This window comes from Heterodontus francisci, chromosome 12 (assembly GCF_036365525.1).
Source record: "Heterodontus francisci isolate sHetFra1 chromosome 12, sHetFra1.hap1, whole genome shotgun sequence".
In the NCBI taxonomy this organism is placed as follows: Eukaryota; Metazoa; Chordata; class Chondrichthyes; order Heterodontiformes; family Heterodontidae; genus Heterodontus; species Heterodontus francisci.
The window spans coordinates 54,970,299-54,996,807 of NC_090382.1; the positions used below are offsets into that span (position 1 = coordinate 54,970,299).

General features: G+C 44.8%; 1 protein-coding gene across 2 annotated transcripts in view; it reads right to left on the reverse strand.

Moving 5' to 3' along the window:
• The window catches only part of fbxo38 (F-box protein 38), a 134,742-nt gene that overhangs the window by 12,563 nt on the left and 95,670 nt on the right, over positions 1–26,509 (reverse strand). The window contains exons 20-21 of one of the 2 annotated variants that reach the window (XM_068043444.1): positions 4,141–4,244; positions 837–944 (exon numbers count right to left, since the gene is read on the reverse strand). In XM_068043444.1, the coding sequence (XP_067899545.1) occupies positions 837–944; positions 4,141–4,244 (212 nt within the window). Of the gene's footprint in view, positions 1–836; positions 951–4,140; positions 4,245–26,509 lie in introns of both variants that reach the window. The other variant, XM_068043443.1, reaches the window with a different exon arrangement.

The following is a 26,509-nucleotide window of genomic DNA, read 5'->3' on the forward strand; positions in this document are numbered from 1 at the left end:
CTCCTAGATATGGTGCCAATACTATTCAAAATTAGTGGAACTCATGTCCATTCTACCAGACAATGCTGGAGGTTAAGATAATTCTTTGCTGCCTGTGCCCTCCCTCTTCAACTTTTAAGTTTAAAAAGAAAAGCTTAATTCTACAAAAAAAGATAGCTGGGGCTCAGATATGGTAAAGTATGAATATTTATTTAAAACAATGCTAGGACTGTATGTCTAAAATAAACTGGTGAAAAAAGAACAGATACCAAAACTATTTCATGCCCTGGGTGGCAAGTGTGTGGAATATCTGCCATGCAGCGTAGTCGAAGCACAGACTTTACAGGACACAATTGGATGGTAGGCTGAGAATGTTGAAGTATTAGGCAAGTAAATTTCAATAGGCTGCATGCCTTTTTCTTGACCTCTGTTTATATGGACAATCGGGGGTAGATGGGAGTCTGGAATTCGAGACACAAACAGATCAGCCATGATCTTATTGAATGGCGGAGCAGGCTGAGGGCCCGAATGGCCTACTTCTGCTCCTAATATGTTCGTATGGACAAGGTAAGGTCAAAGTTCAATTTTCAGTCTGTTCTAAATTACCATATCACAGTCAAGATAGCATTAGGAACGCCACAATTGGCTTGAGCATCCCTAGATTGTGGTGTGCGGTTGTTGGGAGGGTAGTGGGAGGGGGTGGGGTTGGTGAAAATAAGGAAGGAATACTGGATAGAAAAGTGTACAGTCACAATGAAGAAGCCTATAGTCATTCCATGAACCCTCGAGGGGCTGTAGCTCTGGTTTAAAAGCCATGCCTTAATTATCTACAAAAAACAATGAGAGAGAACACTCACTTCTCTCATCATCTTCAAAATCATATCTTGCATAGCTGTTCGGTTCTGCAGTACGTAGTGAACGAAGCCATGGGAAGTCAGTGATCATGAAGTATGGAGCTCCATCTACTGTTCCTGTCAAAACAAAACAATGAGTAGAACATCCTAACACCGAGAAAATTGCATTTTTCTTCTCAATTATAAGATGTAAATAACGAATAAACTACTAAACCTCAATCCACATATGGAATGACTACCTAATGTCCTCAATATATTTACAGTATCAATTTAAAAAATAAATAATGCACCGATGGCCTAGGGGTTAAAAACACTGCTTAGTATATCGCACAAGACTATACAAACCAGGAGGCTCCAGGTTGATTCTCAATCTGTTGAGTTATAGCATCCCAGCTGTGATTAGCTAAATGAGGAAAGATAGATTACCCACTCTTGATCAACATATAAATGACCCTTGCTGGGAAGGGTAGGTGCACACATCAGACAACGGCAGCACTGGCTCAGGCGAAATGCTCAACTGCATGTCCTACAACACCTGTGCTCACGCTTGGGAGAGATGCTAGGATGTGGTATCTAGGGAATCCAATGTCAAGAAAGGGAAGGGTGATAAATTTGTTTGGATGGGGGGGGGGCGGCAGGGAGGAGGTAGAAAACATTAAATAAAAATAGCATGAACATAAACACATGATTTCACAAACAGGTGTGGCAATTATAATTCTATGAATGAATGTACACTCCACATAACATATCTAAATTGCCAATCCCAAAGAGGGAGTTAAGAGTGAAGAAAGAAATCAAAATAGGCATCTTTAAAACAAAATTTAGAGGTGGAACAATAATTACATAGAATCTGACAGCCCAGAAACAGTCCATTCAGCCCAACAGATGTATGCCAGTATTTATGCTCCACATGAGTCTTCACTCACCTTACTATTCCATTTCTTTCTCCCTCATGTACAAATCTAGCTTGTCCTTAAAACACATCTAGACTCTTCACCTCAACTAGTCTGTGTGGTAGCAAGTTCCACATTCTCACCACCCTGCCAGTAAGGTTCAAACCCAAACAGGTATCAGCGATCTTTTGAGAACAAATTACTATGACTAACATATGAAAGCCACGGATTGTGGGAAAGAATTTTGTAATATAACCAGTGAACATCTATAGAACAGGATGCCCTGGGACTACTGTAAGTGGTTGAAAGGAGCAAGCATCCATCCAATTTTCCCAGTTGTATCTCATGTGTTAATCATACATAGAGCATAAACAAAATGAATTCTTAGCAATGTTATGTGCCATTACCTGCACTTATAAAATTGGCTGTGTTTGCTGACAATGCCACAGTACTAGCACATACACAAATGCAGCCTGTTCCACTGGAAGGCCGCTGTCTGCGATGTTCAGGCAGCTGCCAGGATTAAAGATGGCGCTGCTCAATTTATCACAGGAAATGCTTATGGCTAGTTAGTTCCAGCAAACTAACCTTACATTAAGTTGGATGGAAGCTCAGTAATATACTAGTATATAGAATAGGATACTAACTGTAATCCTCAGATCCATTTACTATTCCAGTAATCCTATTAAATCCAAAAGGAATTTTATGATTGAATTTCCATGTGCTGATACTTTTGGAAGTTCGTGAATTGGCACTCCTGTCGATGGAGAAGAAAATTGGGCAGAGTATAAAATGTGCTGCAAATTCGTTATCCACATTTTATGACTGACCAGGACTGATTTCACCCTACGCACTACCACCCCCCCACTGGCCGCTCTCCCCCCTCGGCAACTCGCATCAGGCCTCGACACATTCTCCCCCTTCCCCCACCGGCCGCATCCCCCCTCAGCCACTCGCTCCAGATCTTGCTGTTCACCCACCCCCCCCATCCCCCAGCTGATTGTTCCTCGCTTTGTGCCACCCCGTTCTCTGGGTGCTCACTCCCCGCTTCCCTGCTCTCCCCCTCACCCCCCCACCAGCCGCTAGCTCCAGGCTGCACTGCTTCCTTCCTCTCGGCCACTTGCTCCCAAGATTGACCGTTCTCTGCACACCGCCCAAAGAAACAAGGCGGGCCATGAGGGGTGACAGGGCGACGTAGGGGTGAGTGGCCGAGAGGAGGGAAGCTAGCAGCTGGGGGCGGAGGGGGAGGAAGGAAAGTGGGGAGTGAGCAGCCAGAGAGCGGAGTGGCTCAAAGCGAGGAACAATTGGCCGGGGAGTGGGGGGGTGAGCAGTGAGGTCTGGGGGTAACTGGCTGGTAGGAGGCAGGAGGAGAAAGCATCGAGGCCTGGAGCAAGTTGCCAAAGGGGGAAAGCGGCCAGTGGGGCGGGAACGAGTGGTAGGGATCGAGCTCCAGCCTCAAAATCTCCCATTCAGCCGCATGCGCCATCCGAGTGGGGGGGCTGAATACACGATAATGCTTTATCACGCATGCGCAAAGACCGATCAGGCATGGATATGCGATGATGGCGCTACACGATGATGTCATCCCATGCTTGCGCCACTTAGTCCTGGTAAGACATAGACTGTGCACATGCGCAGCTTGGAGCACTCTGATGACATTGGGGGCCCACTGTGTTGTCAGGAGTCACTTTGTATAAAATTACATCAGTAATTTTCAAGTTTTATTAAGAACCTTCTGCAACTGTTGAGACACTCAATCGGGATTCCTTGATACTCTACTGCCAACAAAATGATGCGCAGGACACAGGAACAAATAAACAGACTTTACACACAACAGCTCCATGCAAACAGTTCCAGAAAGATTTTATGCATTTTATATGAGAACACCCCTTTGCAAAATGCTGGTTTTCTCCCATCCAGCATGCTCACAACACAGATTCCTCTAATTCTGCACTGTATGAAACTGGTACCTCCATCAGCAAGAAATTGAGGTGTTCAGGCAGGAGATCATACTCTTTGGAGATGTGTTTTTCAAAATGCATGGCACATTAAAGTATTAAAATACAGCAAGGAACAGCAATAATAGCTGGTATCAGAGTAGAGAGAAAAGATTGGCAAATTGGAGACTATCAGAGCAAAAGCAAATCTGATACAGCTACCACTGAGAATATGAGCTGTACCAAACATCATTCCACCAGTCACTGGACGCCTGATGTTCTCTTTGGATGATAATAACCTGTCCCTCACTGCCATTCCATTGAATAAAGCTCGGAATGGTAAAAAGATTCGGGTAACTGGCTTCAGTGCATACGTGCTATTTTTCAAAATATTAGTTCGTGCTGGCGATCTCGTAGCTCTTCAAAAATCTGAGAACTCCAGTTTGAAAACCAGTAAATTATAATACTTGCACCTACCTTCTAACGTGTAAATATCCCTCCCCCAGGGGTACTTCGGATACATTTTTATATCTTCTTCAGTCCGAGTGGCTTCTGGGAAGAACTCATACTTGATCAATTCCCTAAAAAAAATTCAAAAAGTTTAAATTCAGCAACCTTTGGTAAATATTATCAAGTATCATTTACCCAACAATTTGTATGTCAAGAATACAATACACCTCAATGCAATTTCTCACAACATAGGGATAGGAACAGGACATTTAGCTCATGGAACCAGTTACGTCATTCAATCAGGTCATGGCTGATCTGTACCTCAACTCCACTTACCAATGTTCCCAAGAAGACTTGAATTAACCCAAAATCCACAGCATTCTATGGATTCCAAAATTCCACTACACTTTGGAAAAAAGTTTCCTGATTGCACTCCCAAAAGGCTCAACTCTAATTTTAAAATTATGCCGTCATGATTTGGATTTGCCCAGTGGAAACAGCTTCTCTGTATCGATCCTACTGAATTCATTTATCACTTTAAACGTATCAGTTAAATCACCCAGCAACTGTCGAAGCCCTAAGGAATACATGCCAAGTTTATTCAACTTGCCCTAATAATTTATCCCTTTAAGCCACAATCTCAGTCTGGTGAATCTGCACAACCCCTCCAAGGCCAATATATCCTTTCTGAGATGTTACCCAAAATTGAACATGGTACTCTAGTGTCTGACCAAGGCTCTGCACAACTGATGCATAACTTCCTCTGCTTTCCACTCCAGCTCCCCATGAGATTTTAGTGATTTGTGTACATAGATACCCAAATCCCTTTGGTTCCTCCCCAATTCCTAGTCTTTAAGAATATATTCTGATTTGTCTTTCCTAGATACAAAGTGGATGATTTCACACTTCCACACAATGAACTCCAGACACTTTTTCACCCCATTGACTTAGGCTGTCTACATCCCTTTGCAACATCCTGCTCCTTTCTCTACAATTTACTGTGCCTCAACAGTTGGGGTCATCTATAAATTTGTATATTTAACTCTCTATACTGTATTCGCTGCTCACAATGCGGTCTCCTCTACGTTGGGAAGACCAAACGCAGACTGGGTGACCGCTTTGCGGAACACCTCCCCTCAGTCCTAAAACATGACCCTGAGCTTCCGATTGCTTGCCATTTCACCACCACCCACCCCCCCCCACCCCACCGCTCTCATGCCAGCATTTCTGTCTTTGGCCTACTCCAGTGTTCCAGTAAACATCAACGCAAGCTTGAGGAGCAGCACCTGATCTTTTAATTAGGCACGCTGCAGTCTTGCAGACTGAACACTGATTTCAATAAATTTAGAGCATGACTGGCCTTTTTTTTTTAATAGTTTATTTTATTTTTTAACCATGTGCCTGTTTTTCCATGTAGATAGAGCTGCCCATTATTCTGCTATTAACACTCTGGACTAATGCTTTGTCTTTCACCACAAGCATTAACACACTCTTTGCCTTTGTCCCAAGACAGCTTTGTTATTTAATCTCTCCTGCCCTCTGCCCTATCAAACACCTTGCCCTTTGTTCTCTTCCCCAACCCCCTCCCGCCACTTACTTAAAACCTAATTCTTTTCCAACCGTTGCCAATTCTGATGAAAGGTCACAGACCTGAAACGTTAGTCTGCTTCTCTCTCCACAGATGCTTCCAGACCTGCTGAGTGTTTCCAGCACTTTTTGTTTTTATTTAACTCTCTAGTTCTTTTCAAGTCATTAATATACATGGTGACAAGCTGAAGCCCCAGTATGGATCCCTGGGGAACACCATTTGTCACATCACATCACATCTGGATAACTTTCCTCTTATTTCTATTGTCTCCCACCTTCCAACCCAAGTCACAAGATAATCACTAATTCCGTGCACTCTATTTTATTGCTAATAGTCTCTTGTGTGAAACTTCTGGAGATCCATATAGACGATACCTATTGCCACCATGTTAGTGATGTCTTCAAAAATAAATCAGCTAGATTAGGTCAGAATGACGTACCCATCACAAATCCATGACTCTTTGACCTGCTTATACTCACTTGTCCAAGCTCGCTCACTTTTTCTATGAATGATTCCAATAACTTTCTCACAAATGATGCTAAACTGACAGATCTGTAGTTTCCTGTTTTTTCACTCCATCGACTCAAATAAGCCACATTTGCAAATTTCTAATACAAAAGGCACAATTCTTGAATCTACCAAACTTTGAAAAATTATGACCAACATAGTTGCAATATTCCCATTTACTTCTTTTAAATACCCTGAGGTGCAAACCATCAGATTCTGGGAATTGGTTTATCTGAAATCCCTTTTTCTCCATTACAAGTCAAAAAAAAAATATTAATTCCAACAAGTTCTTCCTTATGAACTATTTTAGGTTCCCCTTTGTCCTCTTCCTCTACTGTGAAAACAGATACAAAGTACTCAATTAATATGTTTGCCATTTCTTTATTACCCATTATAGTCCTTATCTGCATCTACTTTTAATAAACCCACACATCCCCATTTTAATATATTGAAAAACAGAATGATGCACCTTAGTTTTTTTTTTAATTCCATTTTGCACTTCAGTTTTTTTTATTTAAAAAAAAACTTGTTCTCCCAGTAAATCATCAATTTACAAGGATGGAGATCTACTTCTGCCAAACCCACAAAAGACTGTCACTTTGACATTCCACCTCAACGTCCATCAAGCAAACCAAGCCCTGAAACTCTTCTTTTGTAGCGCAGAGGTAAACCATGCCAAAAACTATTTAGGAGTCATGCTCAATCGTACCCGGTCATAGAACATAGAACAGTACAGCACAGTACAGGCCCTTCGGCCCACGATGTTGTGCCGAACCTTTAACCTACTCTAAGATCAAACTAACTACCTACCCTTCATTCTACTATCATCCATGTACCTATCCAAGAGTCGCTTAAATGCCCCTAATGTATCTGCTTCTACCACCACCGCTGGCAGCGCATTCCACGCACCCACCACTCTCTGTGTAAAGAACCTACCTCTGACATCTCCCCGAAACCTTCCTCCAATCACCTTAAAATTATGCCCCCTGGTGATAGCCATTTCCACCCTGGGAAAAAGTCTCTGACTATCCACTCTATCTATGCCTCTCATCATCTTGTACCCCTCTATCAAGTCACCTCTCATCCTTCTTCGCTCCAATGAGAAAAGCCCGAGCTCCCTCAATCTTTCTTCGTAGGACATGGCCTCCAGTCCAGGCAGCGTCCTGGTAAATCTCCTCTGCACCCTCTCTAAAGCTTCCACATCCTTCCTATAATGAGGCGACCAGAAATAAACACAATATTCCAAGTGTGGTCGAACCAAGTCCTTATAGAGCTGCAGCATAACCTCGCAGCTCTTAAACTCAATCCCCCTGTTAATGAAAGCCAACACACCATACGCCTTCTTAACAACCCTATCAACTTGGGTGGCAACTTTGAGCGATCTATGGACATGGACCCCAAGATCCCTCTGTTCCTCCACACTACCAAGAATCCTGTCTTTAAGCCTGTATTCCGCATTCAAATTCGACCTTCCAAAATGAATCACTTCACACTTTTCCAGGTTGAACTCCATCTGCCACTTCTCAGCCCAGCTCTGCATCCTGTCAATGTCCCGTTGCAACCTACAACAGCCTTCCACACTATCCACAACTCCAGCAACCTTCGTGTCATCGGCAAACTTGCTAACCCAGCCTTCCACTTCCTCATCCAAGTCATTTATAAAAATCACAAAGAGCAGAGGTCCCAGAACAGATCCTTGTGGAACACCACTGGTCACCGAGCTCCATGCTGAATACTTTCCATCTACTACCACCCTCTGACTTCTATGGGCCAGCCAATTTTGTATCCAGACAGCCAACTTCCCCTGAATCCCATGCCTCCTCACTTTCTGAATGAGCCTACCATGGGGAACCTTATCAAACGCCTTGCTAAAATCCATATACACCACATCCACTGCTCTTCCTTCATCAATGTGTTTTGTCACATCTTCAAAGAATTCAATACGGCTTGTGAGGCATGACCTGCCCCTTACAAAGCCATGCTGACTGTCTCTAATCAAACCATGCTTTTCCAAATAATCATAAATCCTGTCTCTCAGAATCCTCTCCAATAATTTGCCCACTACCGACATAAGACTGACTGGTCTATAATTCCCAGGGTTATCCCTATTCCCTTTCTTGAACAAGGGAACAACATTTGCCACCCTCCAATCATCCGGCACTACTCCAGTGGACAGTGAAGACGCAAAGATCATCGCCAAAGGCACAGCAATCTCTTCCCTCGCTTCCCGTAATATCCTTGGGTATATCCCGTCTGGCACCGGGGCCTTATCTGTCCTCATATCATTCAAAATTTCCAGCACATCCTCCCTCTTACCCTCAACCTGTTCGAGCATATCAGCCTGTTCCACGCTGTCCTCACAAACGACCAGGTCCCTCTCACTAGTGAATACTGAAGCAAAGTATTCATTTAGGACCTCCCCTACCTCCTCCGACTCCAGGCACAAGTTCCCTCCACTATCCCTGATCGGCCCTACCCTCACTCTGGCCATCCTCTTGTTCCTCACATGTGTAGAACACCTTGGGATTTTCCTTAATTCTACCCATCAAGACTTTTTCATGTCCCCTTCTAGCTCTCCTAAGTCCATTCTTCAATTCCTTCCTGGCTACCTTGGAACCCTCTAGAGCCCTGTCTGATCCTTGCTTCCTCAACCTCAAGTAAGCTTCCTTCTTCCTCTTGACTAGCTGTTCCACATCTCTTGTCATCCAAGGTTCCTTCACCCTACCATCCCTTCCTCATCGGGACAAACCTATCCAGCAGACGCAGCAAGTGCTCCCTAAACAACCTCCACATTTCTGTCGTGCATTTCCCTGAGAACATGTGTTCCCAATTTATGCTCCCCAGTTCCTGCTTAATAGCATTGTAATTCCCCCTTCCCCAATTAAATATTTTCCCATCCCGTCTGCTCCTGTCCCTCTCCATGACTATAGTAAAGGTCAGGGAGTTGTGATCACTATCACTGAAATGCTCTCCCACCGAGAGATCTGCCACCTGGCCTGGTTCGTTGCCAAGCACCAAGTCCAACACAGCCTCCCCTCTAGTCGGCCTATCTACATATTGAGTCAGGAAACCTTCCTGGACACCTGATAAAAACTGCTCCATCCAAACTATTTGCACTAAGGAGGTTCCAAACAATATTAGCGAAGTTGAAGTCACCCATGACAACAACCCTGTTACTTCTGCACCTTTCCAAAATCTGCCTCCCAATCTGTTCCTCCATGTCTCTGTTGCTATTGGGGGGTCTATAGAAAACTCCCAAAGTGACTGCTCCTTTCCTGTTTCTGACTTCCACCCATAATGACTCAGTAGACAAACCCTCCTCGACGACCTCCCTTTCTGCAGCTGTGATACTATCCCTGATTAGCAATGCCACTCCCCCACCTCTTTCACCTCCCTCCCTATTCCTTTTGAAACATCTAAACCCCGGAACATCCAACATCCATTCCTGCCCCTGTGATATCCACGTTTCCGTAATGGCTACAATATCGTAGCGCCAAGTACTGATCCATGCCCTAAGTTCATCACCCTTATTCCTGACACTTCTTGCATTAAAATAGACACACTTCAACCCATCATACTGGCTGCAACTTTGCCCTGTCAACTGTCTAACCTTCCTCACAGACTCTCTGCACTCGGTATCTGCCTGTTCAACAGCTACCCCATCCACTGATCCGTGGCTCCGGTTCCCATCCTGCTGCCAAACTAGTTTAAACCCTCCCGAAGAGCTCTAGCAAACCTCCCGCCCAGGATATTGGTGCCCCTCCAGTTCAGATGCAACCGGTCCTTCTTGTACAGGTCCCACCTTCCCCAGAAGGTATCCCAATGATCCACATATCTGAATCCCTCCCTCCTACACCAGTTCTGTAGCCACGTGTTCAGCTGCACTCGCTCCCTGTTTCTAGCCTCACTAGCAAGTGGCACCGGTAACAATCCTGAGATTACTACTCTGCTCGTCCTGCCTTTCAGCTTCCAACCTAACTCCCTATATTCGCTTTTCAGGTCCTCATCCCTTTTCCTAGCTATGTCATTGGTACCTATATGTACCACGACCTCTGGCTGCTCCTCCTCCCCCTTAAGAATCCTGTGGACTCGATCCGAGACATCCCTGACCCTGGCATCCGGGAGTCTCGTTCGCGACCACAGAATCTCCTGTCTGTTCCTCTAACCATTGAATCTCCCATCACTATCGCTCTCCTATTCTCTCCCCTTCCCTTCTGAGCCACTGAGCCAGGCTCAGTGCCAGAAACCTGGCCACTGTGGCTTTCCTCTGGTAGGTCCCTCCCCCCCCCAACCGTATCCAAAACGGTATACGTATTATTGAGGGCAACGGCCACAGGGGATCCCTGCACTGTGCGCCTATTCCCTTTCCCTCCCCTGACGGTCACCCAGCTACCTTTATCCTGTAACTTAGGTTTCACTACTTCCCAATAACTGCTCGCTATCACCCCCTCAGCATCTGAATGATCCGAAGTTCATCCAGCTCCAGTTCCCTAACGCGGTCTGCGAGGAGCTGGAGTTGGGTGCACTTCTCACAGGTGAAGTCAGCAGGGACACAAGTGGTGACCCTCACCTCCCACATCCTGCAAGAGGAGCATGCAACTGCCCTAGCTTCCATCCCCTTCGCACTAAATTGACAACAGAGATTTTAAAAAAAGGAAAACCTTACCAAACCTTCCACACAAGAGTCCTTTTTTTTTGGTTAGAGGAGGAGGATGGGTGGGAGACACTACACGTATAGTGTTTCGGGTTTAGCCACTGCCCGAATATATAGGTTTACTTACCCAGCAGTCCCCTTGTCCGCCGAAACATATAGACAGCATCTCCAGAACCTGAGCAAGAAACTGAACAGTAGCGTCAAACTGATCCAGGGACTGGAAGCAGATCCTCAAATTCTCCATACAGCATCATCCTGGTGCACTCTACAGCAGAGTACTGCTCGTTGGCATGTCAAATCTGTCAACATCCAACTGAGCTCTCAGAACTAGCACCGACACACTTTTAACACCATCGCCCTGCTGCCTGTGGTGGCAAAAACCGCACCACCTCACCTATGCCATGAATATGCGGTCTCCAGAGAATACAACTGCTACATCAACAAAGACATGCCAATCGAAACTGCCTTGAACAACCTACCATTTCAAATCTTGGAGGTCATTTTGGACCATCGCCAAAGCCCTTCAAGCAATCTCCTTCAGCCTTGATTACCAATGCTGTTATGCAAGGGGCCAGTAGCGTTGTGGCAAGAGGAGATAAGATTTCCCCTGGTTCGTTCTTCTTATAGTACCTTCTGAAGTATGTACTAAATAAGATCTCTGTTTATTTCCATCTCTCTGGATGATTACTCCTTCTCTACCTTAGCCTTCATGGCCGTCCATGTCTCCGTTATAAAGACGTCTGCAAACGCGACATGAAATCGTGTGACATTGATCACAAGTCGTGGGAGTCAGTTGCCAGCATTCGCCAGAGCTGGCGGGCAGCCATAAAGACAGGGCTAAATTGTGGCGAGTCGAAGAGACTTAGTAGTTGGCAGGAAAAAAGACAGAGGCGCAAGGGGAGAGCCAACTGTGCAACAGCCCCAACAAACAAATTTCTCTGCAGCACCTGTGGAAGAGCCTGTCACTCCAGAATTGGCCTTTATAGCCACTCCAGGCGCTGCTTCACAAACCACTGACCACCTCCAGGCGCGTATCCATTGTCTCTCGAGATAAGGAGGCCCAAAAGAAAAGAAGACCTTAGCCTTGTGTCCATACCTTGTCTCCTTCCATCATCTTGGGTAGGTTTCTGGTATGATATCTCCTCTTATAATTAGAAGTTTGTTTTTTCTGGTAAGACTGTTCACTGTCTTGAACTCTGATAATCCTGGACTTCTAGTCCTGGAAGTAAATTTTTAGGTAGGATAGTTTTTAGTTACTAGTCCAATGTCACTGGACTAGTAATACAGAGGCCTGGACTAATGCTCCAGAGATACAAGTTCAAATCCCACCATGGCAACTGGTGGAATTTAAATTCCATTAATTAATCTGGAATTAAAAAGTTATTTTCAGTAATGGTAACCATGAAATTACCAGATTATCGTAAAAGTCTACCTGGTTCACTAATATCCTTTAGGGAAGGAAATCTGCCATCCTTACCTGATTTGGCCTGTATGTGATTTTAGACCCTGCATATAACTTCAAACCCACAGCAATATGGTTGACTCTTAACTCCTTCTGAAATGTCCCAGTAAGCCACTCAGTTGCATCAAACTGTGGTATATTGTTGCTACTAGGAGATAGGTTTGATTCCTCAAGCTTGTAGAGATCAGAGTCTTGAAATGTTAAACAATAACACTAATTATATTTCAGGAACTATTTACACTTTCTCTTAAACAGAGGTCTAACTCACTTCTGTCATAATGCTGTTTCTCCTTCTTGGGTCTCCACCACGTGATCTCTGACATCACAGTCGGAGGTGTTACTCACATTGTCCCAAACATTAACCCTTTCAGGCCCTTATACTACATCTCCACCCAAGTCTTTGTCCATATATACTTTTTCTATATCCATTCATTTTACTTTACATACCATCCCATCTCATCTCCCTCCAAGTCTCTAACATCACAGATTCAATCTGTCAGGAGGCTTCACAACTCTCCCTGATCGTGTTCTTATCAGATGCAAAAGATCAGCAGTCTTGTTCTGAACTCTTGTTTCTTGACTTGGATTGTAATCATTGAGGTTTGCAGTATCCGATGTTTTCTGCTTTTCAGGATCAACATCTGGCTCATCCAAGTATATGATTGATTAATGTCTTTGTAGAAGAGGTAAGATTTCTCCTGTTTCTTCTTATAATACTGTCATGGTTCTGTAGTTTTTTTTCTTCAGGTAATATGCAGTTTGCCTTTAAGGCTTGCAAAGGATCAGTACTGCCTTAAGAACCAGCAAGCCTTAGGAGTTAAAGAGAAAATGCATTTTGGTCGCCATTGGATACAAGCATATGGAGAGGGAAGCATCCAGCTTCAAAGAATGTATCCTGGTTACCCAGCAACAGCCATTCGGAGTCTGCGATTCAAAGGGTGCATTCTCGTTACCTTGGATACAGCCACTTGAACTGAGCATCATGCGATACATTGTTATAATTCAATTTTGAACTGGCTTTTTAGTTGAAGAGTCTGCTCTAAGAGAACACAAACAGACAGCTGGTGTTAGCACCTGAAAAAAGAGCTCTCAGCCATTTAAAATGAAGGAAGAGAATTTTAGTCTAATTATTACCTCCCAAAATTCTAAAAAATGTCAAGTCATAACAGAGATCTCTGGTAATTTAAATGGAAGGAAGGGAAGTTAGACGGTGACCATCTTTTATCCCTCAAAAAATCTAAAGCCAAATTGATTCATTTAATAAGTGTTTGCAAGTCATTAATTGTTGAAATTCGCTGGAAGGAAAGCATCACTTACTGCTGGAATGAGACTATGGGATATTCTACTTTGGAAGACCTTTTGTCCCCCCATCGGACAGCTGTGAGGACCTCAAGCAACATTGGACTGTAAATTTGGAAGGACTGTATTTTAAATGTCGTTTATGTCTTAGCAGTATTTAATTAGAATAACTAAATTCTTAAACAGTTAATTTGTTGATTTAAAGACACCTGGTTTGGTTAGCCTCATTCGGAGGTTAATGGATAGTACAAGTTGGCTCATTAGCCTCATTTGGATGTTAATAGACAGCACAATTTAACTTTCCTTAATTTGGAAAGTTTAAAATGATATGTTAGGCGATCTGTGGAGGCACGGGATTGAATTAACAGTGCGTTTCTCCCATCACAATCAGAATCGTATATTTTGATTGGGGGGCTTTGACTGGAGTGGTTGGTCACAACAGTACCTTCCGAAGTACGTATTAAATAAGATCTCTGTTTATTTCCATCTCTCTGGTTGATTACTCCTTCTTTACCTTGGTCTCGTATCCATACCTTGTCTTCTTCCATCACCTTGGGTAGGTTTTGGTACGATATCTATTATAATTAGAAGTTTGTTTTATCTGGTAAGACTTTTCGCCTGCTCGAACTCTGATAATCCTGGACTTCTAGTAGGATAGGAAGTTGCTTTTAAGCTTTCTCCCCATCAATAGTTCACATAGCAATGGAGCAGATCTATGATTCAGGAGTGCTGTTTGAAAATCTTCATTCTTCTTTAACAGTGCTTTGATAGTTCTGACTCCTCTCTCAGCTTCACCATTAGATTGCATATATCTAGGGGAACTTGCAAGATGTACAAACCCACATTATTCCGCAAAGTGCGTGAAGTAGTCGTTTGCAAATTGAGGGCCATTATCTGACACAATCTTGTTAGGAATGCCATGTGCTGCAAAGATCTCCTGTAACACTCAAATGACTGTCTCAGTTGTCATTGTGTACAAATGTTTCAAAGAACAAAGAACAGTACAGCACAGGAACAGGCCATTCGGCCCTCTAAGCCTGCCTTACAGATGCACCGATCTTGATGCCTGCCTAAACTAAAACCTTCTGCACTTCCGGGGACCGTATCCCTCTATTCCCATGTATTTGTCAAGATGCCTCTTAAATGTTGCTATCGTACCTGCTTCCACCACCTCCCCCGGCAGCAAGTTCCAGGCACTCACCACCCTCTGTGGAAAGAACTCGCTTCACACATCCCCTCTAAACTTTGCCCCTCTCACCTTAAACCTATGCCCCCTAGTAACTGACTCTTCCACCCTGGGAAAAAGCTTCTGACCATCCACTCTGTCCATGCCACTCATAACTTTGTAAACCTCTATCATGTCGCCCCTCCACCTCCGTCGTTCCAGTGAAAACAATCCGAGTTTATCCAACCTCTCCTCATAGCTAATGCCCTCCAGACCAGGCAACATCCTGGTAAACCTCTTCTGTACCCTCTCCAAAGCCTCCAAGTCCTTCTGGTAGTGTGGCGACCAGAATTTCACACAATATTCTAAGTGTGGCCTAACTAAGGTTCTGTACAGATGCAGCACGACTTGCCAATTTTTATACTCTATGCCCTGACCGATGAAGGCAAGCATGCCGTATGCCTTCTTGACTACCTTATCCACCTGCGCTGCCACTTTGTGACCTGTGGACCTGTACGCCCAGATCTCTCTGCCTGTCAATACTCCTAAGGGTTCTGCCATTTACTGTATACTTCCCACCTGTATTAGATCTTCCAAAATGCATTACCTCACATTTGTCCGGATTAAACTCCATCTGCCATTTCTCCACCCAAGTCTCCAATCGATCTATATCCTGCTGTATCCTCTGACAATCCTCATCACTGTCCGCAACTCCACCAATCTTTGTGTCGTCCGCAAACTTACTAATCAGACCAGCTACAGTTTCCTCCAAATCATTTATATATACTACAAACAGCAAAAGTCCCAGCACTGATCCCTGCGGAACACCACTAGTCACAGCCCTCCATTCAGAAAAGCACCCTTCCACTGCTACCCTCTGTCTTCTATGACCGAGCCAGTTCTGTATCCATCTTGCCAGCTCACCTCTGATCCCATGTGACTTCACCCTTTGTACCAGTCTGCCATGAGGGACCTTGTCAAAGGCTTTACTGAAGTCCATATAGACAACATCCACTGCCCTTCCTTCATCAATCATCTTTGTCACTTCCTCAAAAAACTCAATCAAGTTAGTGAGACACGACCTCCCCTTCACAAAACCATGCTGCCTCTCGCTAATAAGTTCATTTGTTTCCAAATGGGACTAAATCCTGTCCCGAAGAATCCTCTTGAATAAGTTCCCTACCACTGACATAAGGCTTACCAGCCTATAATTTCCTGGATTCACCTCAATCCATCTTGAGAAGTAATTGATAACAATCAGGTAGGATTTCCCATTAAACATAAATAGATCCATCGCCAGACGTTCCCTCTGGTCTGGTCTGTGCACTGCGCATACCTGGCAATTTGAAATCATTTCTTCTATATCCTTCGATATTGCTGGCCACCTGACAGACAACTGAGCCCTTGCTCTGTATTTTGTGATACCTATGTGGCCCTGATGTATTTTCTCCAATACATCAGTCCTGCGTGAGACCAGAATCGCCAGCCTCTAGTCAGATATCAGCAAATCAACCACAATAGTAAAGTGCCTCCTGTACTCAAAGTAGATATTCTTTACTGTACCATTGGGACGTTGCTGCGGCCAACCTTGTTGACAATACTGGCATATTAGGATGCACTCCTCATCTTGTATTTGAACATGACGAATTTCTTGGGAACTTTTTTTTTTTAGTCAGTCGTACAGCATAGAAACAGGCCCTTCGGCCCACCGCATCCATGCCGACCATATTGCCTATCTATACTAATCCCACCTGCCTGCATTAATTCCATATCCCTCTATGCCTTGCTCATTCAAGTAATTGCCCAGATGCCTCTTAAATGTCACTACTGTTCCTGCATCCACCCCCTCATCAGGCAGCTCATTCCAGATACCCACTATTCTTTGTGTGAAGAATTTACCCCTTTGATCCCCTTTAAACCTCCTCCCTCTCACCTTAAATCTATGCCCACGAGTTTTAGTCACCCCTATGATGGGGAAACAGACGCTGGCTATCTACCCTATCTATGCCTCTCATAATTTTATATACCTCTATCATGTCCCCTCTCAGCCTCCTTCGCTTCAGGGAAAACAGTCCCAGCCTATCCAATCTCTCTTTATAACTCAAGCCCTCCAAACCAGGCAACATCCTTGTGAATCTTTTCTGCACCCCCTCTAGCTTAAATCACATCTTTTCTGTAGTGTGGTGACCAGAACTGCACAGAGTACTCCAAATGCTGCCTAACCAACGTTATGTACAACTGTGACATGACGTCCCAACTCTTGTACTCAATGCCTCGGCCGATGAAGGTAAGCATGCCATACGCTTTCTTCACCACCCTGTCTACCTGTGTTGCCACTTTCAGGGAACTATGTACTTGCACCCCAAGGTCTCTGTGCTCAAGAACACTCCCCAGGGCCCTGCCATTCACTGTATATGTCCTGCCCTGGTTTAACTTCCCAAAATGCATCACTTCACACTTGTCTGCGCTAAATTCCATTTGCCACTCCCTTGCCTACTTTCCCAGTTGATCTATATCCTGTTGTAACCTTCAACAACCTTCTTCACTGTCCACTATACCACCAATTTTGGTGTCATCTGCAAACTTACTAATCATGCCCCTTACATTCACATCCAAGTCATTAATATATATGACAAACAACAGAGGGCCCAGCACCAATCCCTGCGGCACACCACTGGTCACCTGCCTCCAATCTGAAAAACAACCATTCACTACCATCCTCTGCCTCCTATCACCAAGCCAATTTTGTATCCAATTTGCCAGCTCACCCTGGATCCCATGTGTTCGAACCTTCTGGACGAGCCTACCATGCGGGACCTTGTCAAAGGCCTTGCTAAAGTCCATGTAGCCAACATCCATCGCCCTGCCCTCGTCAATCCTCTTGGTCATCTCCTCAAAAAACTCAATCAAATTCGGGAGACATGATTTCCCACACACAAAGCCATGCTGACGATCCCTAATCAGACCATGCCTTTCCAGATGTATATAAATCCTGTCTCTCAGAATCCCTTCCAATAACTTTCCCACCACTGACATAAGGCTCACCGGCCTGTAGTTCCCTGGTTTATCCCAGCTGCCCTTCTTAAATAAAGGCGCAACATTAGCTAGCCTCCAGTCTTCCGGTACCTCACCCGTGGCCAACGATGATACAAAATCTCTGCCAGGGCCCCAGCAATCTCCTCTCCTTTACATAGCATCCTAGGATACGCCTGGTCAAGCCCTGGGGATTTATCAACCTTAATGCGCTTCAAAACCTTCAACACCTCCTCCTTTATAATGTTGATATGCTCCAGGATATCGTTATTCCCTCCCTTGAACTCACTAGCTTCTCTGACCTTCTCCACGGTAAATACGGACGAGAAATATTCATTTAAGACCTCGCCCATTTCCCATGGTTCCACACATAGATTGTCACACTGATCCTTAAGGGGGCCTACTCTCTCCCTAGCTACCCTTTTACTCTTAATATACTTACAGAATCTTTTAGGATTCTCCTTTATCTTATCTGCTGGGGAAATCTCCTGGCCCCTTTTCGCCCTCCTAATTTCTTTCTTAAGTGTAGTCCTACAACCCCTATACTCCTCAAGGGACTCACTCGATCCCAGGTGTCTATAACTGACATATGCCTCCTTCTTTGTCCTGACCAGACTCTCAATATCCCTCGTCAACCAAGGTTCCCTAAACTTGCCAGACTTGCCCTTCCATCCAACAGGAACATGCCGGCCCTGAACTCTTCCTATCTCACTTTTAAAAGCCTCCCACTTGCCAGACGTCCCTTTACCTCTAAACAGCCTCTCCCATTCAACTTTTGAGAGTTCCTGTCTGATGCCATCGAAATTAGCCTTCCCCCAATTTAGGACTTCAACCTGAGGACCAGTCCTATCCTTTTCCATAACTATCTTGAAGCTAATAGAGTTATGGTCACTGGTCCAGACATGCTCCCCCACTGACACATCAACTACCTGCCCATCCTCTTTTCCTAAGAGGAGGTCAAGTGTAGTCCCTTCTCTAGTAGGGCCATCCACAAACTGCTTCAGAAAACTTTCCTGGACACACTTAAATTCTTCCCCATCTGATCCCTTAGCACTAAGGCAGTCCCAGTCAATATTAGGAAAGTTAAAATCACCTACTATTACAAACCTATAATTCCTACACCTACCTGTGATTTCCCTACATATATGCTCCTCTACTTCCCTCTGACTATTGGGGGACCTATAGTATAAGCCCATCAAAGTGATCTACCCATATGGCCTCGCTGGACATTCGCCCCTTGGAGATATCCTCTCCAAGTACTGCCGTGATGTCCTCCCTAATCAATAGTGCAACTGGGTACCCTGGAACATTGAGCTGCCAGTCCTGCCCATCCCTCAACCACGTTTCCGTAATAGCTATATCACAATCCCATGTACCGATCCATACTCGGAGTTCAACTTGCCAGCCATTGTGATGCAGTGACCTGTGAATATGACTCAATTTCACTAATGAAGTTAACTTCCTGTTATGTAGGATGGTCAACAGTAGCTCTGAATTATGCATCTGCAGACCTTTGCAGTTTGCCTCGTACATGTACCGTTTCATACATGTATCTCATTAGCCTCAAACAGAATCTCTGGATTCTCAGAGGCATTCTACCGAGTTCCATTTCATCAAGTAAGGAAACTAGGGGTTTGTGGTCTGCCTCTATGACAACCTATAAGCAAATGATATAATCTGAGAAATTTTCGCAAGCCCACGTGACCACAACAACTTCTTTCTCTGACAGCATACCTCATCTCAAACAATGCTCGAGACACACGATAAACGGGCCTGTGACATGCCACTGGCTGTTCTTGAAAAAGGACTGCCCCCATGCTGCAGATGATGTGTCTGCTGCAACTGTGGTCGGTTGTGAAGGGTGATAATGCATTAAGATATCTCCCAAAATGAGCATTTCCTTGATCCTTTGAAATGCCTGCTCCTGATTTGCATTCCAACACCATGCTTGAGTTTTAAGAGTTCAGTAACTTGCACTAGATTGGGTAGAAATTCTGTCAGTTGATTGACTATTCAGAGGAATGATTGAAGATCTTAGATGGAAGTAGGAATTGGGAATTCACAAATGGCTCTTATCTTTTGCAGATCTGCTATTATGCCCTTGCTACTAACAATGTGTCCTACAAAACGAATGGACATTTGAGAATTCACACTTTTCATTGTGTGTCAGGCCGCCTTCTTGTAAGTGATTCAGAACCGCTGTAACCCTCAGGTCATGTTCTTGGACAGATTCACCATGGATTAAGATGTTGCCCATATGGCTTATTACACCAGTAAGGCCTTGTTGAATTTTTGACATAGTTCTTTGGAATATTTCAGGTGCAGATGTTATACTGAATGGTAAACGATTAAAACAGGGTTGTCCAACAGATGGCCCACGGGCTAGGATACAGCCCAAAGGTTTCCATCCAGACCGCGGATGTAAACTGCATGCGGTCTGTTCCCCATCCTCTGATTTTTTTTTTTTAAAAAGCCTGCAGGAAAGCCTCAAATCTGTCCGAAGATCAGAAACTCCCAATGTTAGCGATCTTTTAAAAGAAACTGACCAACCATCTGCTGAGCATTCCCGCTCACTGCAACTGTCGGAGGGCGGAGGGGGGGGGAGGGAGGGAGGGGGCGGATGAAGAGACAGGGAGGGGGCGGGGGGGAGAGAGAGGGGAGGGGGCGGGGGGGAGAGAGAGGGGAGGGGGCGGGGGGGGAGAGAGAGGGGAGGGGGCGGGGGGGGAGAGAGAGGGGAGGGGGCGGGGGGGGAGAGAGAGGGGAGGGGGCGGGGGGGGAGAGAGAGGGGAGGGGGCGGGGGGGGGAGAGAGAGGGGAGGGGGCGGGGGGGGGAGAGAGAGGGGAGGGGGCGGGGGGGGAGAGAGAGGGGAGGGGGCGGGGGGGGAGAGAGAGGGGAGGGGGCGGGGGGGGAGAGAGAGGGGAGGGGGCGGGGGGGGAGAGAGAGGGAGGGCGGGGAGAGAGAGGGAGGGCGGGGAGAGAGAGCGAGAGGGGAGAGAGAGCGAGAGAGGGTGAGGGAGAGGGAGAGAGAGAGAGAGAGAGAGAGGGGCAGGCAGAGGGAGAGGGTAAGCAAGATCACTCCTGATAGACTGACATCTGTCCGGAATACTCTGCAGTGCTGCATTAAGTGTGCGGGTAAACACTGACTACTTGCGCAAGTAAACAATTGCCAGGTATCTTACTAAATCAATGTCCAATATAGTGAAAAGAAAGTAAGTCAATAAATTAGTCTCCTCATTTAAAGCTTATTCACAAAAATATACATTTGTCATTGTTTTGATTCAGAGCAAGATACATTTTTAATGTCTTTATCTTTTTGAAATTGTCTCTTCAGCTCCCTACGTCAGACAAAAATTGTAATGTGGTACCCCTAAGCGAAATGGTTGGACAACCTTGGATTAATACAAAATCTTGCGAACGTAGTGATGAAGGTAGTCAGTAATCTTGACTTCTCACCCAATGGGACTTGCCAAAAGCCAGTATTCGTGTCCAGCTTTGTGAACATGATACTTTTGGATAATTTTGCCAAAACCTTAGTCTATTCAAAATAGATTTCTCTTGCAACAGCCTTATTAATTTAAGTCGATACAAATGTGAAGAGTACCGTTCAGTTTAGGAACTGGAACCATTCCCAAGCACCACTCTGTTGGCTTGGTGACAGCAGAAATTACTGCCATCCTGGTCATCTCTTCTAGCTGAAGTCAGACTTGCTTCATTAGTGGGTGTGGTATCTTTAGAGGCATAAAAAGACTGACCGGTTTAACATCTTTTCTCAACCTATTGCTGTATTCGGTCTTAAGTCTTCCTAGACCAGTAAATAATTTTGCCAAGTCTTTTTGGAGGTGACTCCCCGATTCTTGCCGCTTAATTGCTTCTCCCTTCTTGATCAGATGAAGGTCTGTACAAGCTCTTCTACTTAAGAGAAAATTCTTGAATCTGTAAGACATAGTGTTTCCAATATCTGCTTTCCCTTGTACTGCAGTGTTGCCTGTAGCTTTCTCTTGACTTTCAGTTCAATCCCTCCTGGACTGTGTAACTGAGCATCTGTTAGTTGTGGGCAATGCGTCGATAACCATGGTTCATTGTCTGATAAAACCATCACATTAGCTCCAGTGTCTAGTTTAAAGTTGGTGATATGTCCATTGACATATATATCTGCAGTCCAGAATGCATGACTACTGTCATTGATCTCACCAAGGACGACTTCTGATTTCCTTTCCAAAAGAGATTGTTCCACTTCATTAATGGCTCTAGGTGTTAAGAATTTTTCTTTAAAACTTTTTATAGTGGCTGTTTTACTTTGGCTCATCTTTCCAAAATGGCCAACTTTCTTGCACTGAAAGCATTCTGCTTTGTTTGCAGGGCACTGTTCGCACCTGTGGGTCTTTTTGGTGCAACAGCACTGTCAGAGTTTAACAGCATCTTGCACCTTCTTTTCTGGTACTTCTTTTACAGTCCTGGGCTTCAGGAACTGTAGAGTCATTGGAGGTATCCTGACCCAAGGTTCTTTTTCAGCTCTGAGGATTGCTCTGTTCTGCTGATGGACCTCTGCTTGTCTCACCAGCTGTATTGCTTTTTTTTTTAAGTGTTAGGTCTTCTTCAGACTGCAATAAAACTGATAAGGAATCAGCCACAATGCGCACTACAATGCAGTCTCTTATCAATTCTGACTTTAAGTCTCCATATTCGCATCCTTCAACTCGCCTGCAAATGGTCATTAACAAAAGCATCTACTGATTCACCTGGTTTCTGAACTCTTAAATCTGGCCCTCTCTAAAATCTTATTGCTCAAGTTAAAGTACTTGTCGAAGGCTTTTAAAACTTCATCAAATTTGTCAAATGTTTCATTAATGCTTTGTCTAGCAATACCATCTGCTAGTGCTCCTATGGAGTACAGCAATGCATTTACTTGTTCAACGTCTGACTTGCTATTTAATTGAAAAGAACTTCGGAATCTCAGAAATCTTTCCCTCCAGAGATCAATTTTGAATTTGATTCGTGACTTCCATATCTCTCTAGTAGCTTAAATTAAGGCTCCATAGCTTTCCTAAACTTTTAGGTATATTACTTTTTAAAATTTCCCTTCCCATAATGGAAGTTTTCCTGCACTTTTCAGCCTCGCGGTTCTTTCGTGTAATGGCTTCCGACTTTGGATTTGGCGATGCTACCTATCTAGTGCACCTTAAAATCAATTTTGTATCCTTTCCTAGGGTTGCTCACCAGATCCCCAACTGTTGTTTGATTCTCTGACTCAAATCCAGCGATCACTGGACTGCGATTTTCCTCATAGACCATCATGCCTTTGTGGTGCAGCCTGAACATCTCTGCACACTGACTCCCCGATTCTCCATTCCTTCCTTCGTCCATGGAGCCACTCTGGAGCTCTTCCCAGCGACTTAAATTCTGTAGTCTTTTGCTGCTACTTTTGCAGGTAAGTAGTTTTCTTCACATTTTTCCATTGTTCACCGTTGCCACGATATTGCATATTGTTGCTGCTAGAAGTTAGGTTTGATTCCTCTGGCTTGTGGAGATCAGTCTTTGTAAGGCTTTAAACAATAACTCATTATATTTCAGGAACTATTTACACTTTCTCTTAAGCAGGTCTAATTCACTGCTGACATGATGCTGTTTCTCCTTCTTGGGTCTCTATCACGTGATCTCTGACATCATCACAGTGGGAGGTGCTAGTCGCACTGTCCCAAACATTAACCCTTTCAGAGCCCTATACTACACAAACCACTACAGAAAAGTTGAAAATGAAACGAAACTGGATGGACCACCCAGCATCAACATTGGCACCAGAAACGACAAAGGCACACCCTGCCCAGTCGACCCTGCAAAGTCCTCATCAGTAACATCTGGGGTCTTGTGTGAAAATTGCCTCATCCAGTTGCGTAAACAACTAAATGGAGGAAGAGGCTCCACAAGCATCCCGATCTTTAATGATGGGGGAGCCCAGCACCTCAGTGCAAAAGACAAGGCTGAAGCATTTGTAATCATCTTCAGCCAGAAGTGCCAAGTGGATGATCCATCTTGGCCTCTTCCTGAGGTCCCAGGCATCATAGATGCCAGTCTTCAGCCAATTTGATTCACTCCATGTGATATCAAGAAATGGTTGAAGGCCCTGGATACAGCAAAGGCTGTGGGCCCTGACCACATCTCAACAGTAGTATTGAAGATCTGTGTGCTCCAGAACTAGCCACATCCCTAACCAACCTGCTTTATTGCAGTTACAATACTGGCATATTCCCAACTATGTGGAAAGTTGCCCAGGTACGGCCTGTCCTCAAAAGGCAGGACATACCCAATCCGGACAATTTCCACAACATCAGTCTACTCTCAAGCGGCAAAATTATGGTAGGTGTCATTGACCGTGCTATCAAGCAGCTCTTACTCAGCAATAACCTCACTGATACCAAGTTTGGGTGCCACCAGGGACACTCAGCTCTAGACCTCATTACAGCCTTGGTTCAAATATGGATAAAAGAGCCGAATTCCAGAAGTGTGGGGAGAGCGACGGACCTTGACATCAAGCCAGCATTTGAGCAAGTGTGGCATCAAGGAATTCTAGCAAAATTAAAGCCAATGGGAGTGGGGGGAAACTCTCCACTGGTTGAATTCATACCTAGCACAAAGGAATATGGTTGTGCTTGTTGTTGGAGACCAATTATCTCAGCCCCAGGACATCACTAGAGGAGTTCCTTAGGGTATTGTACTAGGCCCAACCATCTTCAGCTGCTTCAGCAATGATCTCCCCTCCATTTTAAAGTCAGATGTGGGGATGTTCGCTAATGACGGCACAATATTCGGCACCATTTGCAACTCCTCAGATACTGAAGCAGTTGTTGCCTGCCTGCAGCAAGACCTGGACAACATTCAGACATGGGCTGATAAGTGGCAAGTAACATTTGCGCCACACAATTTCCAGGAAATGACCATCTCCAACGAGGGAGAAATAACCATCTCCCCTTGACATTCAACAGCATTACAACCACTGAATCCCCCCACCATCAGTATACTGAGGGTTACCATTGACTAGGAGCTTGACTGGACCAGCCAAATAAATACCATGGCTACAAGAGCAGGTCAGGGGCTGGCGATTCTGCGGCGAGTACCTCACCCCCGGCTCCCCAAAGCCTCCACTTGACTGGATAAATGCAGCTCCAACAACACTCAAGAAGCTCGACACCATCCAGGACAAAGCAGCCCACTTGATCGGCACCCATCCACTACTTTAACATTCACTGCCTCCACCACCAGTGGACAGTGACAGTAGTGTGTGCCGTCTGGAAGATGCAATGCAGCAACTGGCCAAGCCTCCTTCAACAGCCGCTTCCAAACTGACTACTTCTACCTCTAGAAGGACAAGGGCAGCAGACGCATGGTAACACCACCATCTGCAAGTTTCCCTCCGAGTTACATACCACCCTGACTTGGAACTACACTGCCACTCCTTCACCGTCACCAGGTCAAAAACCTGGAACTCCCCAACAGCACTGTGAGTGTACGTACACCATATGGACTGCAGCGGTTCAAGGCGGCTGTTCACCACCACCTTCTCAAAGGCAAATAGTGATGGGCTACAAATGCTGGCCTTGCCAGCAATGCTCACATCTCATGAAAAAAAAATGGATCTTTTATAAGGAATAAAGCAGTACAACACAGTACAACCTGAAGGATCAAACCTTCTTTGCAAAGAGTGGACAGCCACCAACCACCTCAGAACCAGTCATGGTAGATGCTTCCACCTTCTCCATAGATGAAAGATGTAAGCATATCATGTGACAGTGGAACTCCTAATCAGACCCAGGAACACGTAATTGAACAATGCCTTCAGAGGAAATTCGTGGGCAAGATATCCACGCTGTTGCACCTGGATATCGGGCAGATTAATCTTTGTTTTTTTACTACTGGGTTATAAAAGCAGCAGCAGCTATCCTATTCCACTGGATTTCAACTTTTTCTTGATCCTGTGTGAGCCTTTTCTTCGAGCTTGATACGGTCTCTTACCTCATCTGTTGATGACCTCATGGTTATTTAATTGCAGAAGTGGAACTTTTTCCTTTTAGGTGTATACACTGGTTTTGCATTGCACCAAATACTTAGAATACTTCCCATTGTTTTCTTGAAGGTTTACCCATTGACAGTTTAGCCCAGTTTACTGTGATCACTTTATTTCTCATCCTTTCAAAGTTGGCCTTACTTATTTAAATGCTTGGTTTGGTGACTCACTTCTCCCTCTCAAACCCGATATAAAATTCAATCATATGGTCACTATTTGTAAAATGGTCATTTAGCGCCAGATTGTTAACTAATCCAGGTTCATTAATCACTCAAACAAAAACAGGAAATGCTGGAATCACTCAGCAGGTCTGGCAGCATCTATGGAAAGAGAAGTAGAGTTAACGTTTCGGGTTAGTGACCCTTCTTCGGAACTGACAAATATTAGAAAAGTCACAGATTATAAACAAGTGAGGTGGGGGTGGGGCAAGAGATAACAAAGGAGAAGGTGCAGATTGGACCAGGCCAATCGTTCCCTCCGCGACACCCTGGTCCACTCCTCCATTACCCCCACCACCTCGTCCCCGTCCCAGGGCACCTTCCCCTGCAATCGCAGGAGGTGTAATACCTGCCCATTTACCTCCTCTCTCCTCACTATCCCAGGCCCCAAACACTCCTTTCAGGTGAAGCA